This window comes from Fundulus heteroclitus, chromosome 19 (genome assembly GCF_011125445.2).
Source record: "Fundulus heteroclitus isolate FHET01 chromosome 19, MU-UCD_Fhet_4.1, whole genome shotgun sequence".
Taxonomy (NCBI): Eukaryota; Metazoa; Chordata; class Actinopteri; order Cyprinodontiformes; family Fundulidae; genus Fundulus; species Fundulus heteroclitus.
In genome coordinates, this window is record NC_046379.1 from 7,516,422 (window position 1) to 7,530,846 (window position 14,425).

At 43.4% G+C, this 14,425-nt stretch overlaps 1 protein-coding gene across 13 annotated transcripts in view; it reads left to right on the forward strand.

The window, feature by feature from the left end:
- LOC105919426 (protein unc-79 homolog) overlaps nucleotides 1–13,681 on the forward strand; it is a 57,659-nt gene extending 43,978 nt beyond the window's left edge. For 12 of the 13 annotated variants that reach the window (XM_036151051.1, XM_036151049.1, XM_036151050.1 and 9 more), the window contains 15 exons: nucleotides 100–138; nucleotides 231–343; nucleotides 422–507; nucleotides 1,693–1,866; nucleotides 2,182–2,250; nucleotides 2,337–2,447; nucleotides 5,000–5,104; nucleotides 5,201–5,278; nucleotides 5,409–5,498; nucleotides 5,597–5,772; nucleotides 10,895–11,078; nucleotides 11,165–11,368; nucleotides 11,457–11,534; nucleotides 13,266–13,307; nucleotides 13,400–13,588. In XM_036151051.1, coding sequence (XP_036006944.1) covers nucleotides 100–138; nucleotides 231–343; nucleotides 422–507; nucleotides 1,693–1,866; nucleotides 2,182–2,250; nucleotides 2,337–2,447; nucleotides 5,000–5,104; nucleotides 5,201–5,278; nucleotides 5,409–5,498; nucleotides 5,597–5,772; nucleotides 10,895–11,078; nucleotides 11,165–11,368; nucleotides 11,457–11,534; nucleotides 13,266–13,307; nucleotides 13,400–13,588 — 1,738 coding nt within the window. Of the gene's footprint in view, nucleotides 1–99; nucleotides 139–230; nucleotides 344–421; nucleotides 508–1,692; nucleotides 1,867–2,181; nucleotides 2,251–2,336; nucleotides 2,448–4,999; nucleotides 5,105–5,200; nucleotides 5,279–5,408; nucleotides 5,499–5,596; nucleotides 5,773–10,894; nucleotides 11,079–11,164; nucleotides 11,369–11,456; nucleotides 11,535–13,265; nucleotides 13,308–13,399 lie in introns of all 13 variants that reach the window. The other variant, XM_036151046.1, reaches the window with a different exon arrangement.
- The last annotated feature ends 744 nt before the right edge of the window (nucleotides 13,682–14,425 follow it).

The window sequence follows — 14,425 nt, forward strand, 5'->3', positions numbered from 1 at the left end:
AGCTCCATCCACACAGCACTCCAGCGTTTCGTAACCGGCTCTCACAGCTCATGCATCATTCCTCCCTGAGTCCACATCTGCTGCTTTTGACCCCTGTAGGCTGGCGTCGAGTGGCAATTTCTCCGGACAAGCCGAGAGGTACGAGACTTTGGAGCCGAGGCGTAGAAATGCTTATAATATATATATGTATAATATAATATCACAGAAATGCTCCGTCTCTGCTTTTGCAGTATGCTGATCCCTGGGAACGTAGCAGGCGTGGCCAAGCAGTTCCTGCGTTGCATGTTTCACCAGCTGGCCCCTAATGGCATCCTGCCCCAGCTCTTCCAGAGCAACATCAAAGGTATGCCTCGTCGTTTTCAGGCAAAGTTAATCTGATTCTGCTGGAAATTTAAAAAAATAATTATTAATGTCTTCACAGATGGGAGTTTCCTGCGAACACTCGCATCTTCTCTGATAGACTTCAATGACCTGAGCTCTGTTGCAGCTCTCAACATGCTGCTGGAGGTGCTTTCTTTTTCTCCACCATGCACGCAATTAATACAACCAGCAGGGGGAGCTCTTTGTCAAACAATAAGCGTTCCGTGGGTCTGGCAGCAGAAGTCCATTTAAAACAGAAAAAAATGTCCAAACATTTCTAGGAACCCTGTGAACCTGGGCACTACGCTGCTTCGTTGTTGTCATTATTTATCAAATAATTTAAAATATACATGCATGGGCGGTTCTAGACAGGGGCCAACAGGGGCCAGGGCCCCTGAAAACATAAAACAGAATCTATTTCTTATGATGATATGCAGTGTTGTAGGACTCGAGTCCGAGTCATTAGCTAAATTTAGAGACTCGTGACTTGGACTTGAGCACTGATGACTCGAACTTGGACTCGGACTCCTACATTCAGATCATTCTGACTCGGAAATTGAGAAAAAGACTCAACTTTTTTTTTATATCATTAGGCTATAATTTAATATGTCATTAGAATATTATTTGGTGTATGATTTTAATATCTAAATTATTAGTGCAATGTGGTGGAGTGTGGATTTTTTTTTAGTTTAAAAACATGTAGGCTATGCTTACTTTAGTGCGGAACTTGGACTCGACTTGGATCAATAGTGACTCGACTCGGACTTGACTCGGGTCAGTAGTGGACTTGAATTGGATTTTTTTTAATGACTTGGACTTGACTCGGACTTGAACACTGGAGACTCGAACCTGGACTCGGACTCGAGGCATAGTGACTTGACTACAACACTGATGATATGTGCTGGAACAGAAATCGTAACTGGTCGGTCCCTTGGACCCATTTCATTTTTTACGTTTACATTTTGTCTTTTAATAATAATTTTAAAATGGATGTGCTTCACTTTTAGCTTCAGCCGTATCAACATAGGATCACAGTTTTCAGGGGTCTGAAACCTGCGGTTCCAGAAACACAAGTAGCTCTTTGGCTCACTTAATATATTAAACAATTAAATTTCGCCCAGTTTTTCCTGGTTTAATTCTGTTTTTTTTAATGCCCCCATAAAAAAAGCATTGGCCCCACCCTGGCCCCCCCTGGTAAATATGGTCTAGAACCAAAGGCCAAATTAAACACTTGCTTCCATCATACTGACTCTGATAAATCGGGACTGGACATCAGGAAATATCCCGGCTTTTACGTGACCCTGTCATGTTTATCCTCTTTATGCCCTCCAGGGGTTGAACAACAAGAAGAGTTTGCCAGCAGGGGGCACAATGCTGCACTGCCTGGACAACATCGCCACCTTCATGGAGGCTCTCCCCATGGACTCTCCCAGCAACCTGTGGACAACCATCTGCAACCAGTTCCAGACCTTCCTCACAAAACTGCCCGCCGTGCTTCCTCTGAAGGTAGATATCAACTCTTCCGCTCACTCAGTCATGGTCTGATATGCTTTAATGTGATTACAGCCGAAGGAAAAAGCATCCAGCGGTGTCCTTGTCTGGTTCAATAGGAGAGTCTTAAAATTGTAATTGATTTGACTCTGATGCTTTTAACCTTGGATGTCAAATTAGTGAATTAGTGAATATACACCATATCCAGGAACAGGCCCATGCACTGCGCAGTCATTTATTTATTTGTTTATTTTTGTTCGTTTTTACATTTTTAAAGCATGATAACAGCCTGCATTGGTCAAATGTGTCACAATGTGCGTGTCTCCACAGTGCCCAATGGATTCCAGTTTAAGGATTATTATTTCTCTTCTCAAGATCCCGACCACAAACGCAACTCGGGTGCGTTTCAAAGCAAAGCATTTGAAGTGTCATGTCATCAAATATACGTGTTGAAATTCAGCTTTTAAATGTAAAACTTCTTGCAGAGTCTTCTGGAACCTTTCTCTAAGCTGCTGAGCTTCGTCATCCAGTACGGCTCGTTCAGCCTCTCCTACCTCGTCGAACTGTGTGGATTGTGCTACAAAGCCTTCAACAAGGTACTCTCTAGACTGAAACACATTAAAGCCTTCATCTCCAAGACGCCTCCGCGCAGAAACAAACTAAATATTTAGCTACATAGGCTATATGTTGAAATATTCTGCTGGAAAGCTCCCAATGTTTTTATTTGTCTGTTAAAATATGTTTTACATCTTAATGCTTAATGTTTCTTGTTATGATTGTGTGGTGGATTGTCTTTGGTGGGTTAATCTAGACCAGTGGTTTACAAACTGTTTGGCACACAGGTTGAAATTGTCAGGTTTAGAATGCAGGCCCCCCAAAAAATGTCATCATTATATAATATATAATTATTATTATTATTATCATTATGGTTTAGATAAAAACACAAATATTTTCCTGTCATTATCTATAGAACTTAATTGTGAAAAACCCCAAAGATTTCCATTTAAAAGAAAGAAAAAATGATGACCTAATTGTTGTTTTCTTGGTCTAGATATTTTTTTATTTTGATGTTACTCTTGAATAAGTCACTCGACATGTGCGACCATGTTTCCCATGGAATGAAAATGCAAGAAGAAATTGATTGTATATGGGTTTGCATCAATCAGTGTTCTTGTGGGCCGAAGAAAATCCTTGCGTGGCTCACTAATGGCCCTCAAACCCCATTTTGGATACCATTGATTTAGACAGCTTAGGTTTGCAATAATACATTTGATTATTTCTCTGCAAAGCCATAAAATACAAAGGAGAGGCTTAATTTAGGCGCCTACGTTAGCTTCGCTGCTTCTAGGTCAAAACACATTTCAACTTAGAGGCTCAAATTTAAAACCTGGTCCCAGAGGTGACGTTGTTAAATTCAATAATATTCAAAGCAACGCTGTCTAAATATTTATGAATGGCCCGTGTGTGTGACACATGTAAAGTCAAGCTCAAAATTATTTGTACCCCTTTGTTTGTTCATTCAACCAACAAGTTGGTTTCTGGTATAACAAAACAAGTATTTTAATGTATTTTCTTTAAAATAAATAGCATGATGAATTTTTTTACAACCTTCTTAATAGTTGATGGGGAAATCTTATTGGCGTTACGGCAGTCAAACCTTTTTCATAATTGCTGACAAGCTTTCTGCATATTCCCAGCCATAGTTTGACGATTTAAATTTGGTGATGAGCCTCTGTGCCATCACCCTAATGTTTAGCTCCTTTTAACACCTTTTTTCAATCAGATTCAAGTCAGAATGAAAGTAGAAAGAAACATGTTGGCAAAGCAGTAATGAAAAGCAAGAGAGGATTAACTTTGCTGCAAATGAGTGATTAAAAAATGAAAATTGATGAAGCAGAAAATCCTATTTTCACTTTCAGAGGCTCCGACTGGAAAGACAGTTGCTGGTATCAACTTTTGTGATTGCTGTCAGTGGGGCTCACTTCCTAACTTCGATCCAAACTATAAACCTTTGGGGGGGAAAAACTCATGCTGCTAGCATTTACAGTTAAAAATGTTATTAAGAAATAAAAAGAAAAACTCCAGCCGGCCCCTGGGGGATGAAGAGTTAAACCAATCTGCAGCACTGAGGGTGTTGAGCTGCTGTCCGCTGGCTTCTCGCTCATCACTTTTGGGCGACGCTCCTGCTCCCCTGGCTCTCTCACTCAGCTAGAAATGTGGCCCCATGTCACAGATGATGGAGTAAATAATCAGCCAGTATTGATTGACGAGATTAGTTTGTGTGCCGGAGCCGGCGAGGTTGCGGTTGCGTGTCTCTGTGACAGAGATGGAGCCGGCCCCGGTCTCCTCCACTGTCGGCACGGCGTGCTTTATGTCGCCTGTTGTATTGATTTTTTCACTCTGTTTAATTCCTCACCTCACCAAAACCCCCGCATTTCCAAACCTGCAAGCGGCTCTGATAGAATGGCTCCTGCGATGTGGGGGCTGCTTTGTTTCTCTGGTCCCGCTGTTGCCCTGGAGGTTAAACCCCCTGGAAATATGACAATTTCTCACCTGCGCAGCATTGGACCAGACCCGCTTTTTTTTTTTTTTTTTTTTAAGAAGAGCTTAAGAACAGCCGCTTGATTTGGACGTTTAACGAAACGGCCTCGCTCCATTAACTTTTAATTATGAGAGACGGCGGCGTACGGGCGCACAGAGCCACACACAGCGAGGGACGGCAGTCCTGCAGGTGCAAACGGAAACGTGTGCCCACCCCGAACATGGCTGCAAAGAGAAAGAGCGAGGCAAGCCGGAGGCCTGAAGATGACAGCGTGGTTTGTAAACACGCAACTGGGCTTTTGTGTGGAAGGGATGAACAAAGAGAGCAGCCTGTCCTCGGGGAGGGAGAAGGCAGCCTGACAGCCTCATCTGAGCTGCCTGGGACTCTGGGAGAAGAGGTCTGGCCTAAATCTACTCCTCGTCTTCGCTATTCTCAGTCTCCCCCCTCCTCTCCTCTCCTCTCCCGCTGCCTGTCCTGCTCCCTCTTTTTCCAAGCTACAGAGTTTATGCTCGCCGCGCAGCATGAGCAAGGAAGAGTGATAATAGAAAAGGGCAGTCTTGCTGCTCCGGTACATTTACTCCCCTCTCTCCATCCCCTCCCATCCAGGAGAGAGATAAGTTCTACATGTCCCGCATTGTGGTGCTGGAGCTTCTGCAGGCCCTCAAGTTCAAGTCTCCCTTGCCTGACACAAACCTGTTACTGCTGGTCCAGGTAAGTTTTTTTTAATTTTTTTTAAAATGAAGGGCAACGTTGCACTCTGAATGCAGGCCTTTAAAAAATTGAATAAAACGTCGGGAATGTTGTCAGTTTGTTTGTGCAGACATAGGGACGCGTCTCGCAGAATCCACCATCATCCAGAAGCACATGATCTCCACGCTGCCGGGGGTGAGACTTAAAACCGAGAGTGCTGCAACACTATTAAGACGAGCCTAATAAAACAGCAGGAAGAACAGACGGACCTCCGCCGTTCCTCTATAAAGATGAGCTGTTTTTGTTGTTTTTTTATCCCCAACAGTGTACGACTGCAGCAATGGAGTGCATGAGGCAGTACGTCAGCGAGCTGCTGGACTTCATCGCAGACATGCATACCCTGACTAAACTAAAAGTGAGTACGTGAAGGCCACAGCCATTTTCATTTATTTTTAATCCTCCAGATTTGAGCCTGTTGTTGATGCTTTGCGCAAAATCTAAACCGCTACTCAGAACCACATGAAGGCGTGCTGTCAGCCGCTGCACGAAGACACCTTTGGGGGAAACCTGAAAGTGGGCCTGGCGCAGGTTGCGGCCATGGAGATCAGCAAAGGCAACCACCGGGATAACAAAGCCGTGGTCCGCTATCTGCCCTGGCTCTACCATCCGCCGTCCACCATGCAGCAGGGGTAAGGAGGGCGCAGCGGGAGCCGTTCAGCCGTGTCACACAGAGGGACAGACATGCTTATCTACTAACTATGCATTACCTTTGATAGCAGAGCTGTTTGTTTGAATCCCATTTCACCCCTTAACCCTACATATCTTAGGGGTAAAGTGTCCTAACTGAGTAAGGGGAAGGGAAGTGGCCTTGTGGGACTTATCAGCGATAAACATACACTGACTTTACCAGCAAAATAACCACTGCTGTGTCTTGTTTGAAATATTTGCATATACAGCAGTATTCAATTAATATATTATAATGCAGTCACACAGACTGATGTCCTAAAGCCTTTATTGGTTAGTTCTGATGATTTTCCACTTGGAGCTAATGATAAAAACAACATTTAAGATTAGAATGTTACATCATACCATTTTAATACTTTTAATAATGAGAGCTTAATGAAAAGAATGTTTGATACCTGCTTAAAGGTTGTGATTTTCAAAAAGTACTTCAGGAGGACATTTTTCTAATTGATTGAATAGGACTGTGTATATATATATATATATATATATATATATATATATATATATATATATATATATATATATATATATATATATACATTCCTTGATCCGTTCTAAACTCTCTCTCTCTCTCTCTCTCTCTCTCTATATATATATATATATATTTATATATATATATATATATATATATATATATATATATATATATATATATATATATATATATATATATATATATATAGAGAGAGAGAGAGAGAGAGAGAGAGAGAGAGAGAGATTGATATAGATATAGATATATATAGATATAGATATGTATAGATATATAGATAATCATTGTAGATAAATATAAAAAAACTAACATTTCATAAGGTCAAACACTTTTAACATGACAGCCACTATTTGAAGATGTAATTTATGAAATATGTGGCTCTGATTTCTTTGCTGTAATATATTGCTGGATGAGCAAAAGCTGGAAATGCATCATAACTTGTAGATTGATATTAGATTGATATATTCTGAGGTATTAAACTGATAAAATATTATTATTATTATTACAAGTTGATGAATTTTTAACATCATTAAGTACATTTAGTACACTCCAAGCACATATAAATACTAGTAACCTTCTTAAATGGATCCTATTTTGGATCAACTGGATCACGGATTGGCCGTGGAAGAACTGTTTTGCATCCATCTAATGACTTTTTACATTCCTTTATCCGTTCTAAACTCTCTGTTAACTATCGTTTTTGCTGCAGCGTGAAAATGAGCGAATGTGAGGAAAACCCTAAATGGGCATAATTCATTTAAATCAAATCATACCCAATATGACTGACAACAGGTGTGAATTCATAACCTGACAACAGCCATCTGCATGTATCGCTCCGCCTAGCTCCACTCACATACATCTGGGACACGGCTCATTGAAAATGATTTCCCCAACCAAATTTTTGGTCTGGCCAATCAGGACGCAGGGCGGGTGTTTCATGGATGTGACGTAGTGGAGACGCCACCGTGAGATTCCAACAACAATGGCGGCTCGCATCGAGGAAGCAAGCGTTAGCATTGATGCTGCTATTTCTTCCGTGTTGTCCAATCTACCTAATATTGTTTCATTAAAAGAACATCAGAGAACCCCTCTGAAGGCTTTTGTTGGTGGAAACCATGTTTTCGCCCTTCTCCCGACCGGATTTGGCAAGTTTTGTTTTCCGGGGCGCGTACGCGGACGCGCCCCGGAGCGGTTAGCGGTTAGCGCTAACCATATTGGGAGGCCTATTAGTCCTCAACGCGGCGCTTTGCCGCCTGTCTTCCCCCTCTTCCTGCCAGCTCACTGTCAATAAAAGGTGTGCCACTACAGTGTTTCCCGCATGGATTTGCTTTTGCGAGGCGGACCGACTCGGGGGCGGGGGGGGGTGGATGACTTTTTCTCCGCGGAGCGGAGGGGGGGGGGGGGGGGGGTGGACGACACGTTTTCCGCGGCCGCCTCGCCAAGATAGCGCTGCGGGAAACCCTGCACTAGAGCCGCAAACACATAAAAAAAAAAAAAGTTTTTTTTTTCCGGCGTCGGTCTCATCAGCGTCACGGGTTAGCTTCGGTGTGACTGGTTGAAATAGCACGTTGATAAAGATGACAGACAAGTGGCTTATCCAATCATATGCAAGGAGTTTTGATAAGCCCCAGCCTTCAGTAAAGGCAATGCCTATGGCGGTGTCCCAGATGTATGTGAGTGGAGCTAGGCGGAGTGATACATACATCTGGCTGTTGTCAGGTTAGTGAATTCAAGCCTGAAAATTAAACAAAAGACCTTTTTAAAAATTATAATCCTCGCCGTTTTTATTTGTCATGGCAACTTTTATGCATTCCAGTGAAATGCGTCCTTTGCATCTAACCCATCCCTCGGGGAGCAGTGGGCTGCCACTGTGCACCGCCCGGCCTCCATTCTGGGACTCAGGGAGACTAAGGGTCTTGCTCAGGGGCCCAGAGCGGCAGTTTGTGGGATTCAAACCAGGGAACTTGCAGCTTTTCCAGGACGCAAGCATCTTGCTGTAAACCACTCGGCCACCGCTCCTTATTAGTTAGTGTGCACATTTGTGCAGCCAAATTATTGCAGCTTTCTATTTTCTACATTTTTTCTTGTCATAGATTCGTTTCATTGTCGCCTGATTTGAAGGGACTCCATTTGTACCTTTTTTTTAGAGCTCAAATAGTTTAAGAGGGTGCAAAGCAAATGTCATTATGAGGCATTTAATGTCCTTATTCAGAGGAAGGATGAGCAGGGTCATGCACCGATTGGGTCTCCAGTTAAAGTTTAAAATGCAGCAAATGTTTAGCCAGTCTTACAATTATCCTACTTTTATCCTAATCATATGGTAGGTTACTATCATGCATCACTGTTATTAAGGCTCGTTTTCTGTCAATGTTCAGCCATTAATTGAGGGATTTCCAGCTGACAAGTCAGTGCAGTTTACCACCATCACTTGTAGACATATTTTTATGTTGGACAAGAAATTTCTGACTGAACCATCGTTTGTGAAGGAAAATAGATCCCACTGTGCCGCCACTCCTGCAGCTGCGACATTCAAAGAGACGTCTGGTCAAGCGTGTGGCGGTCAAACCCCACATGTGGTCAAAAGTGGGTTCACATAAATAACCTGCAGGTTCACCACAGCAAACCAGCCGTGCATCTTGATTCTTAGAAATCAAAGCTCTTGCTTCTGTTGTTGGTCTGAAATAGTCTGGACCATGAGGTGTAAATAACCTCGATAAACTCCACTATATGGTCTTTCCCAGTATGTGGTTTCAAAGTAAAGAGCAGGAGTTCTTTATGGACCTGCGGTGCTGCAAAAAAGTATTCACCTCCTCACAGATATCTTTTTTTTTTATGTTTTGTCACACTTAAATATTTCAGAGGATCAAACAAATGTAATATCTGGAAAAGAAAATTACAAAGAAGAAGTTTTCAAGATTCATTTGAGGGGGAAAAACAGCATCCAAAACAACATGGCTCTATGTGAAAAAGTAACCGCCCCCTAAGCCCTGATAACTTGTTGTGCCATTTGGCAGAAACAACTAGAGCTGGGCTCTGTTTGATTGGATTTAGGTTTTTACTTTGACTAGGCCACTATTGTAATTGAGGCTTTCATAGGTGGACTTGCTGATGGGGTTTGGATCATCGTCCTACCTACGTGCTTTTGAGCTTGTGGTCATGGCCGGACATCAACCCTCTGATGAAGAGCAGAATTCCTGCTTCCATCGCTTGCATCACGTCGTCCAGGTCCTGAAGCAGCAACATAGCCCCAAAGCATCATCCTACCTCCACCGTGTTTGAATGTCAGCAGGATGTTCTTTTACTGGAATCTGATCTTAGTTTTATGCCAGACGTAACAGGAAGGCGAGCCTCTTTCTCTTAAGTCCACGGAACATTTTCCCAAAAGCCTGGATGATTATCAATTTTTTGTTTTTGTTTTGCTTAGAAAATGTGAGCGGGACCGTTGTTTGGTGTTTCTCAGTGGAGGTTTTTACCTGAGAGGTCCCATCAGGGGCGGTTCTAGACAGGGGCCAACAGGGGCCCATGCCCCTGTAGAAATGGCCCTGGCCCCTGTTATGGCCCCTGTACTAAAAGCATGATGTTAAATAAACTTCTCATAATTATTTGCAATGGCAAAGAAACCATAACTGAATGGTCACTTTGACCAATATTATTTGTTACCTATACAGCTTTATTCTAAAAAGAATTTAAAACTTAAGATGTTTCACGTTTAGCTTTAGCCGTATTGAGCAGGGGGCAAAGTTTTCAACTGCTAGATCAGGGGTCTGAAACCTGCAGTTCCAGAGCCACAAGTGGCTCACTTAATATTATTACACAGTTAAATATTGCTATTTTATTGTTTTTAAATTGTTTTTGTTCTGTGCCCTTGTGAAAAAACACTGGCCCCACCTTGGCCCCCCTGGTAAATTTGGTCTAGAACCGCCACTGGGTCCCATGGAGTAGAGTGGGTTCCCTGGGGTAACCCTGGTTGGTCAGGAACTCCTAGGACGGCTCACCGTGGTTCCCTGATTTCTCTGTGTGGATAATGGCTTTCGCTGCTTTTCAGTGGAGTCCCAAATTATTAGAAATGGCTTCGTAATCTCCTCCAGACTCATAGACGTCAACGACTTTGTCATCTGTTCTCAAACTTCTTTAGATCGCGGCACGATGTGTTGCTTTTTGAGATTTTTTTTGTTAACCTACTTCATGCATGGTGTCTCTTTGTCACATAGGATTTGAATTATTCCCTATTAATAAATGAAATAATCATCTATAAAAGATGCCTTTTCTATTTAGTCTGGTTATCTTAGTCTGATGCTAACATTTGTTTGACAAAACAATAAACTAGAAGAAAAAAAAAAAAAACAGACTGCTGCGCCATAAACAAAACTGATAGCTTGGGTCGGATCAAGAGTTTTCCCAGTGGCTCACTCGTTGAATATTTTACAGGCCTCAGCTTCTACATCACATAAATCTTGCTAAAGCCTGCACAAACACAGCTGAAATGATCTCGGCACGTCAGCATACCTTAGTGAAGGCTGAGCCCGTGTCCTGAGCTGCTTTGCTAATCGAAATTCATCCGTTGTTTCCCCGCTTAGGCCGAAGGAATTCATCGAGTGCGTGTCCCACATCCGTCAGCTGTCCTGGCTGCTGCTGGGCTCTCTGACACACTACGCCCTGCACCAGGGCTCCACCTCCTGCATGCCCATCCCGCTAGACGCCGGCTCCCACATCGCAGATCATCTTATCGTCATCCTTATTGGCTTCCCGGAGCAGTCAAAGGTCGGGCTGACCCAGATCCCTAACGCACCGCAGCTCTGCTGTCATGTGCTGCATGTTTTAATCCTCGTTCTCACTGTCGTCCTCAGACGTCGGTGCTGCACATGTGCTCCCTGTTCCACGCTTTCATGTTTGCCCAGCTGTGGACGATCTACTGCGAGCAGGCGGCCGCCGCGCCGTCGCTGGCGAACCAGAACCAGACGGAGTTCTCGTCCAGCGCCATCCTCACTGGCCTGGAGTTCTGGAGCCGGGTTACCCCCAGCATCCTGCAGCTCATGGCCCACAACAAAGTGGTGAGCGATCGCCTCATTGCTCGCGTAATGAGATAAACACTTGTCATGTCGGGAGAAATCCCGGCTCAGATTGATGTTTGTCTCGCAGATGGTGGAGATGGTCTGCCTTCATGTCATCAGTTTGATGGAAGCCCTGCAGGAATGCAACTCAACCATCTTTGTGAAGGTTTGCTATAACTTTAGTGGCTCCTTATGCAATAGTAATAATAATAGTAATGTCATCTTTATTGTGAAATTTGTTCTCTGCTTTTAACCCATCAAAGATATCACTTTGAAAATGTATTCGCCCTCTTTGAGATTCAAGGTTTTTGCCCTTTGTCACTTAGATTTTTCCAATCATCAATCCAATTTCATGCACTCTCTTTATTTTATTTTATTTTATTTTTTAATGGATGTGTTTTTGCTTGTAGCAATGCGCAGCAGTTGTTTCAGCTGTCGGCTGTTTTTAAGAAGTGCATTATAAATAAAGATGGTATGGTAATAACAAATGTTATTATAAAATAAATATAAAACGACTAATTACAAAAAGCAATTCTTAAAAGGCGATTGATAGTAGAAAGTTCTTTACGGAGCCCTAGAGGGGTCATCGCAAAATGTTTTGCATGTTGAGAGAATGTGCGCTCGTTTAACTAAATCGTGTGCACAATTTACTATATTGAGCTCTCATTTTTAACATAGTAAAATGAGCGCACGATTTACTAAAACGAGAGCACAATTTAATGAACATGGTTATAGAACATTGTGTGCACGATCTACTTAATCGTGGCCACAAGATGTAAAACCTCAATATTGTGTTGACACATGTAAACATGAGCACCTTATAGTATATTCGAGATCTCGATCTACCGAGGGCTCAATTAAAAGAAAACGTGCTCACGTTTTATTAATTCGAGGGCTCAATTAAAGGAAACGTGCTCACAAATTATCACGACCTGAAAAAAAAAAATCACTTAAAGTGAGCTCTCCCGGGCTCCGTAGCTATTCAAGCAACTGGCCCTTTTTTTTTTTTTTTTTTTTTAAATAAGGCACTGCTTTGCTCGTTAAATCGTGTGTCACTGGCCACACCAAGACCGCATTACTTCTGGACCTGTAAAATTAAGAAATCACTTAATTAGGGCCTGTCTGACAGTATGAAGCAGACTCAAAGATCTAAAAAAAAAAAAAAAAGAAAAAAGGCTACTCGTAGAGCAGATCAGCTTAGAAACAGACTCAGTGACATCTATCAGTCTGGAAAGAGTCCAGAGAACCACAGAGAGAACCGTCATCTCCAGATGGAGAAACATGGAACCGTGAGGAACCTCTCCAGGAGGTTACAGAAGAACCCAGAACAACATCTAAAGTTTTCTGCAGAGTTCATGATTCAACAATAGCATAGAGAGTAAGGCCCAAAATGGCCGCCGTAGAAGCGCTCCAAGTGTCAGTTTCAGAATGAGAACATCTTACTTGGTGGTGGTGGTGTGACGGTCTAGGACTCTGCTGCTTCAGCTCCTGGATCACCGGCTTTAATTAACGACATGAGTTCTGCTCTGGACCGAAGTACCCTGAAGGAGAAAAGCCCATTTGGCTCACGCTGCAGGACAAGAATTGAAACGCACCTGCATGTTTACCTCAGCGTGGCGAAAGTGCTGGAGTGGTCTAGTCAAAGTCTAGACCGGTGGCACAGCCTTTAACAGGCCGTCCGTGTTTGCTACCCCTTCAGTGTGGCTGAAATAACACAATCCCACTTAGACCAGTGAGCAGAGTCAAATCAAGCCTTTAAAAACAGTATTTTGTATTTAATCAGGTAATCTTAGTTTGATATTAAAATGCACTTGGCCATCTGAAACGTTTAAGTGTGACCAAACAAACAAAAACAGCACGGTTTATTCTAACCTGTTCATTTCCACCCTTTCTTCAGCTCATTCCCATGTGGCTACCCATGATTCAGTCCAACCTTAAGGTAAGGGTCGCAGTTTTTTTTTAACAAGCAAGTCGGAGCTTTTGAACGATTTCAGACTGATCGGATCGCTCGTGTTGTTTCCTCTCCGCCAGCACCTGTCGGCGGGGCTGCAGCTGCGTCTTCAGGCCATCCAGAACCGGGTGAACCACCAGTGTCTGCAGGGTCAGGCGTCCGGGGCGCCGCCGTTCACGCTGCGCAAATGGCTCCAGTGCACCCAGTTCAAGATGGCTCAGGTGGAGATCCAGTCGTCAGAGGCGGCCTCGCAGTTCTACCCCATGTGAGCCGCCCCGCCCCAGCGCCCGCCTCGGCTGGACCAAAGAGCAGGAGCCCATAAACTGATACTGTGCTGGATTCATTTAAAAAAAAAAAAAAAAGGAAGCAATTTTTTGTACCTTTTAATGCTTGTACAGCAGATCTATGCTATTTTACAGTAACTGCTGTGGACCCGGTGATTAAAGGTTGGGTAAATGTATTCTGTGCCTAAGGAGAACGACTGTAAATCATTTCTATTGTCCCATGTTAGTAATAGCACGGGTGTAAAAAGCAAATGCTTCTATACCCTGTTACACTGACATCCTGTGACTTTTTAGGCTGTTTGGTTTCAAGCTGGATATTAAAAGTTTTTTGTTTCCTAAACACAGAGCCACGTTATCATTTTTTTTTTTTTGCGTGAATTGCCAAGGCCCCTTGAAAATTCAAATGTGACATTCTACGCCCTTTGATGTTTGTTTTTTTGTCGCCCGACGTGGAAAATGTCCGGTTTTATTATAATGAAGGTGCGATAAGATCAGCTCCTCCGAACAAGAAACCGCACCTCAGGCGCCTGCAGGAGAAAAGAATGGAGGCGGTGGGGTGGAGGGGTGGTGGTGGTGGGCATCACCCCAGCTTCCCCCGGTCTGAGATCCTTGTCGGGCTGTCAGTCACGCTGCCTTCTGCAATCAGGGCGCAGATCGATCACAGGCCAATCTGAGGCGCAGCAGGAGCGGTGTAACTCGATAACACGGAGCCAGACATTGGAGGTAAACAAGACCATTTCGGGGTTGTTCTCCCCTCCCCAGCCTCACCTGCTTCATCCCTCTCCTCTTTGGCAGCGGCAAAACTGATTGGCCCGCGCGTAC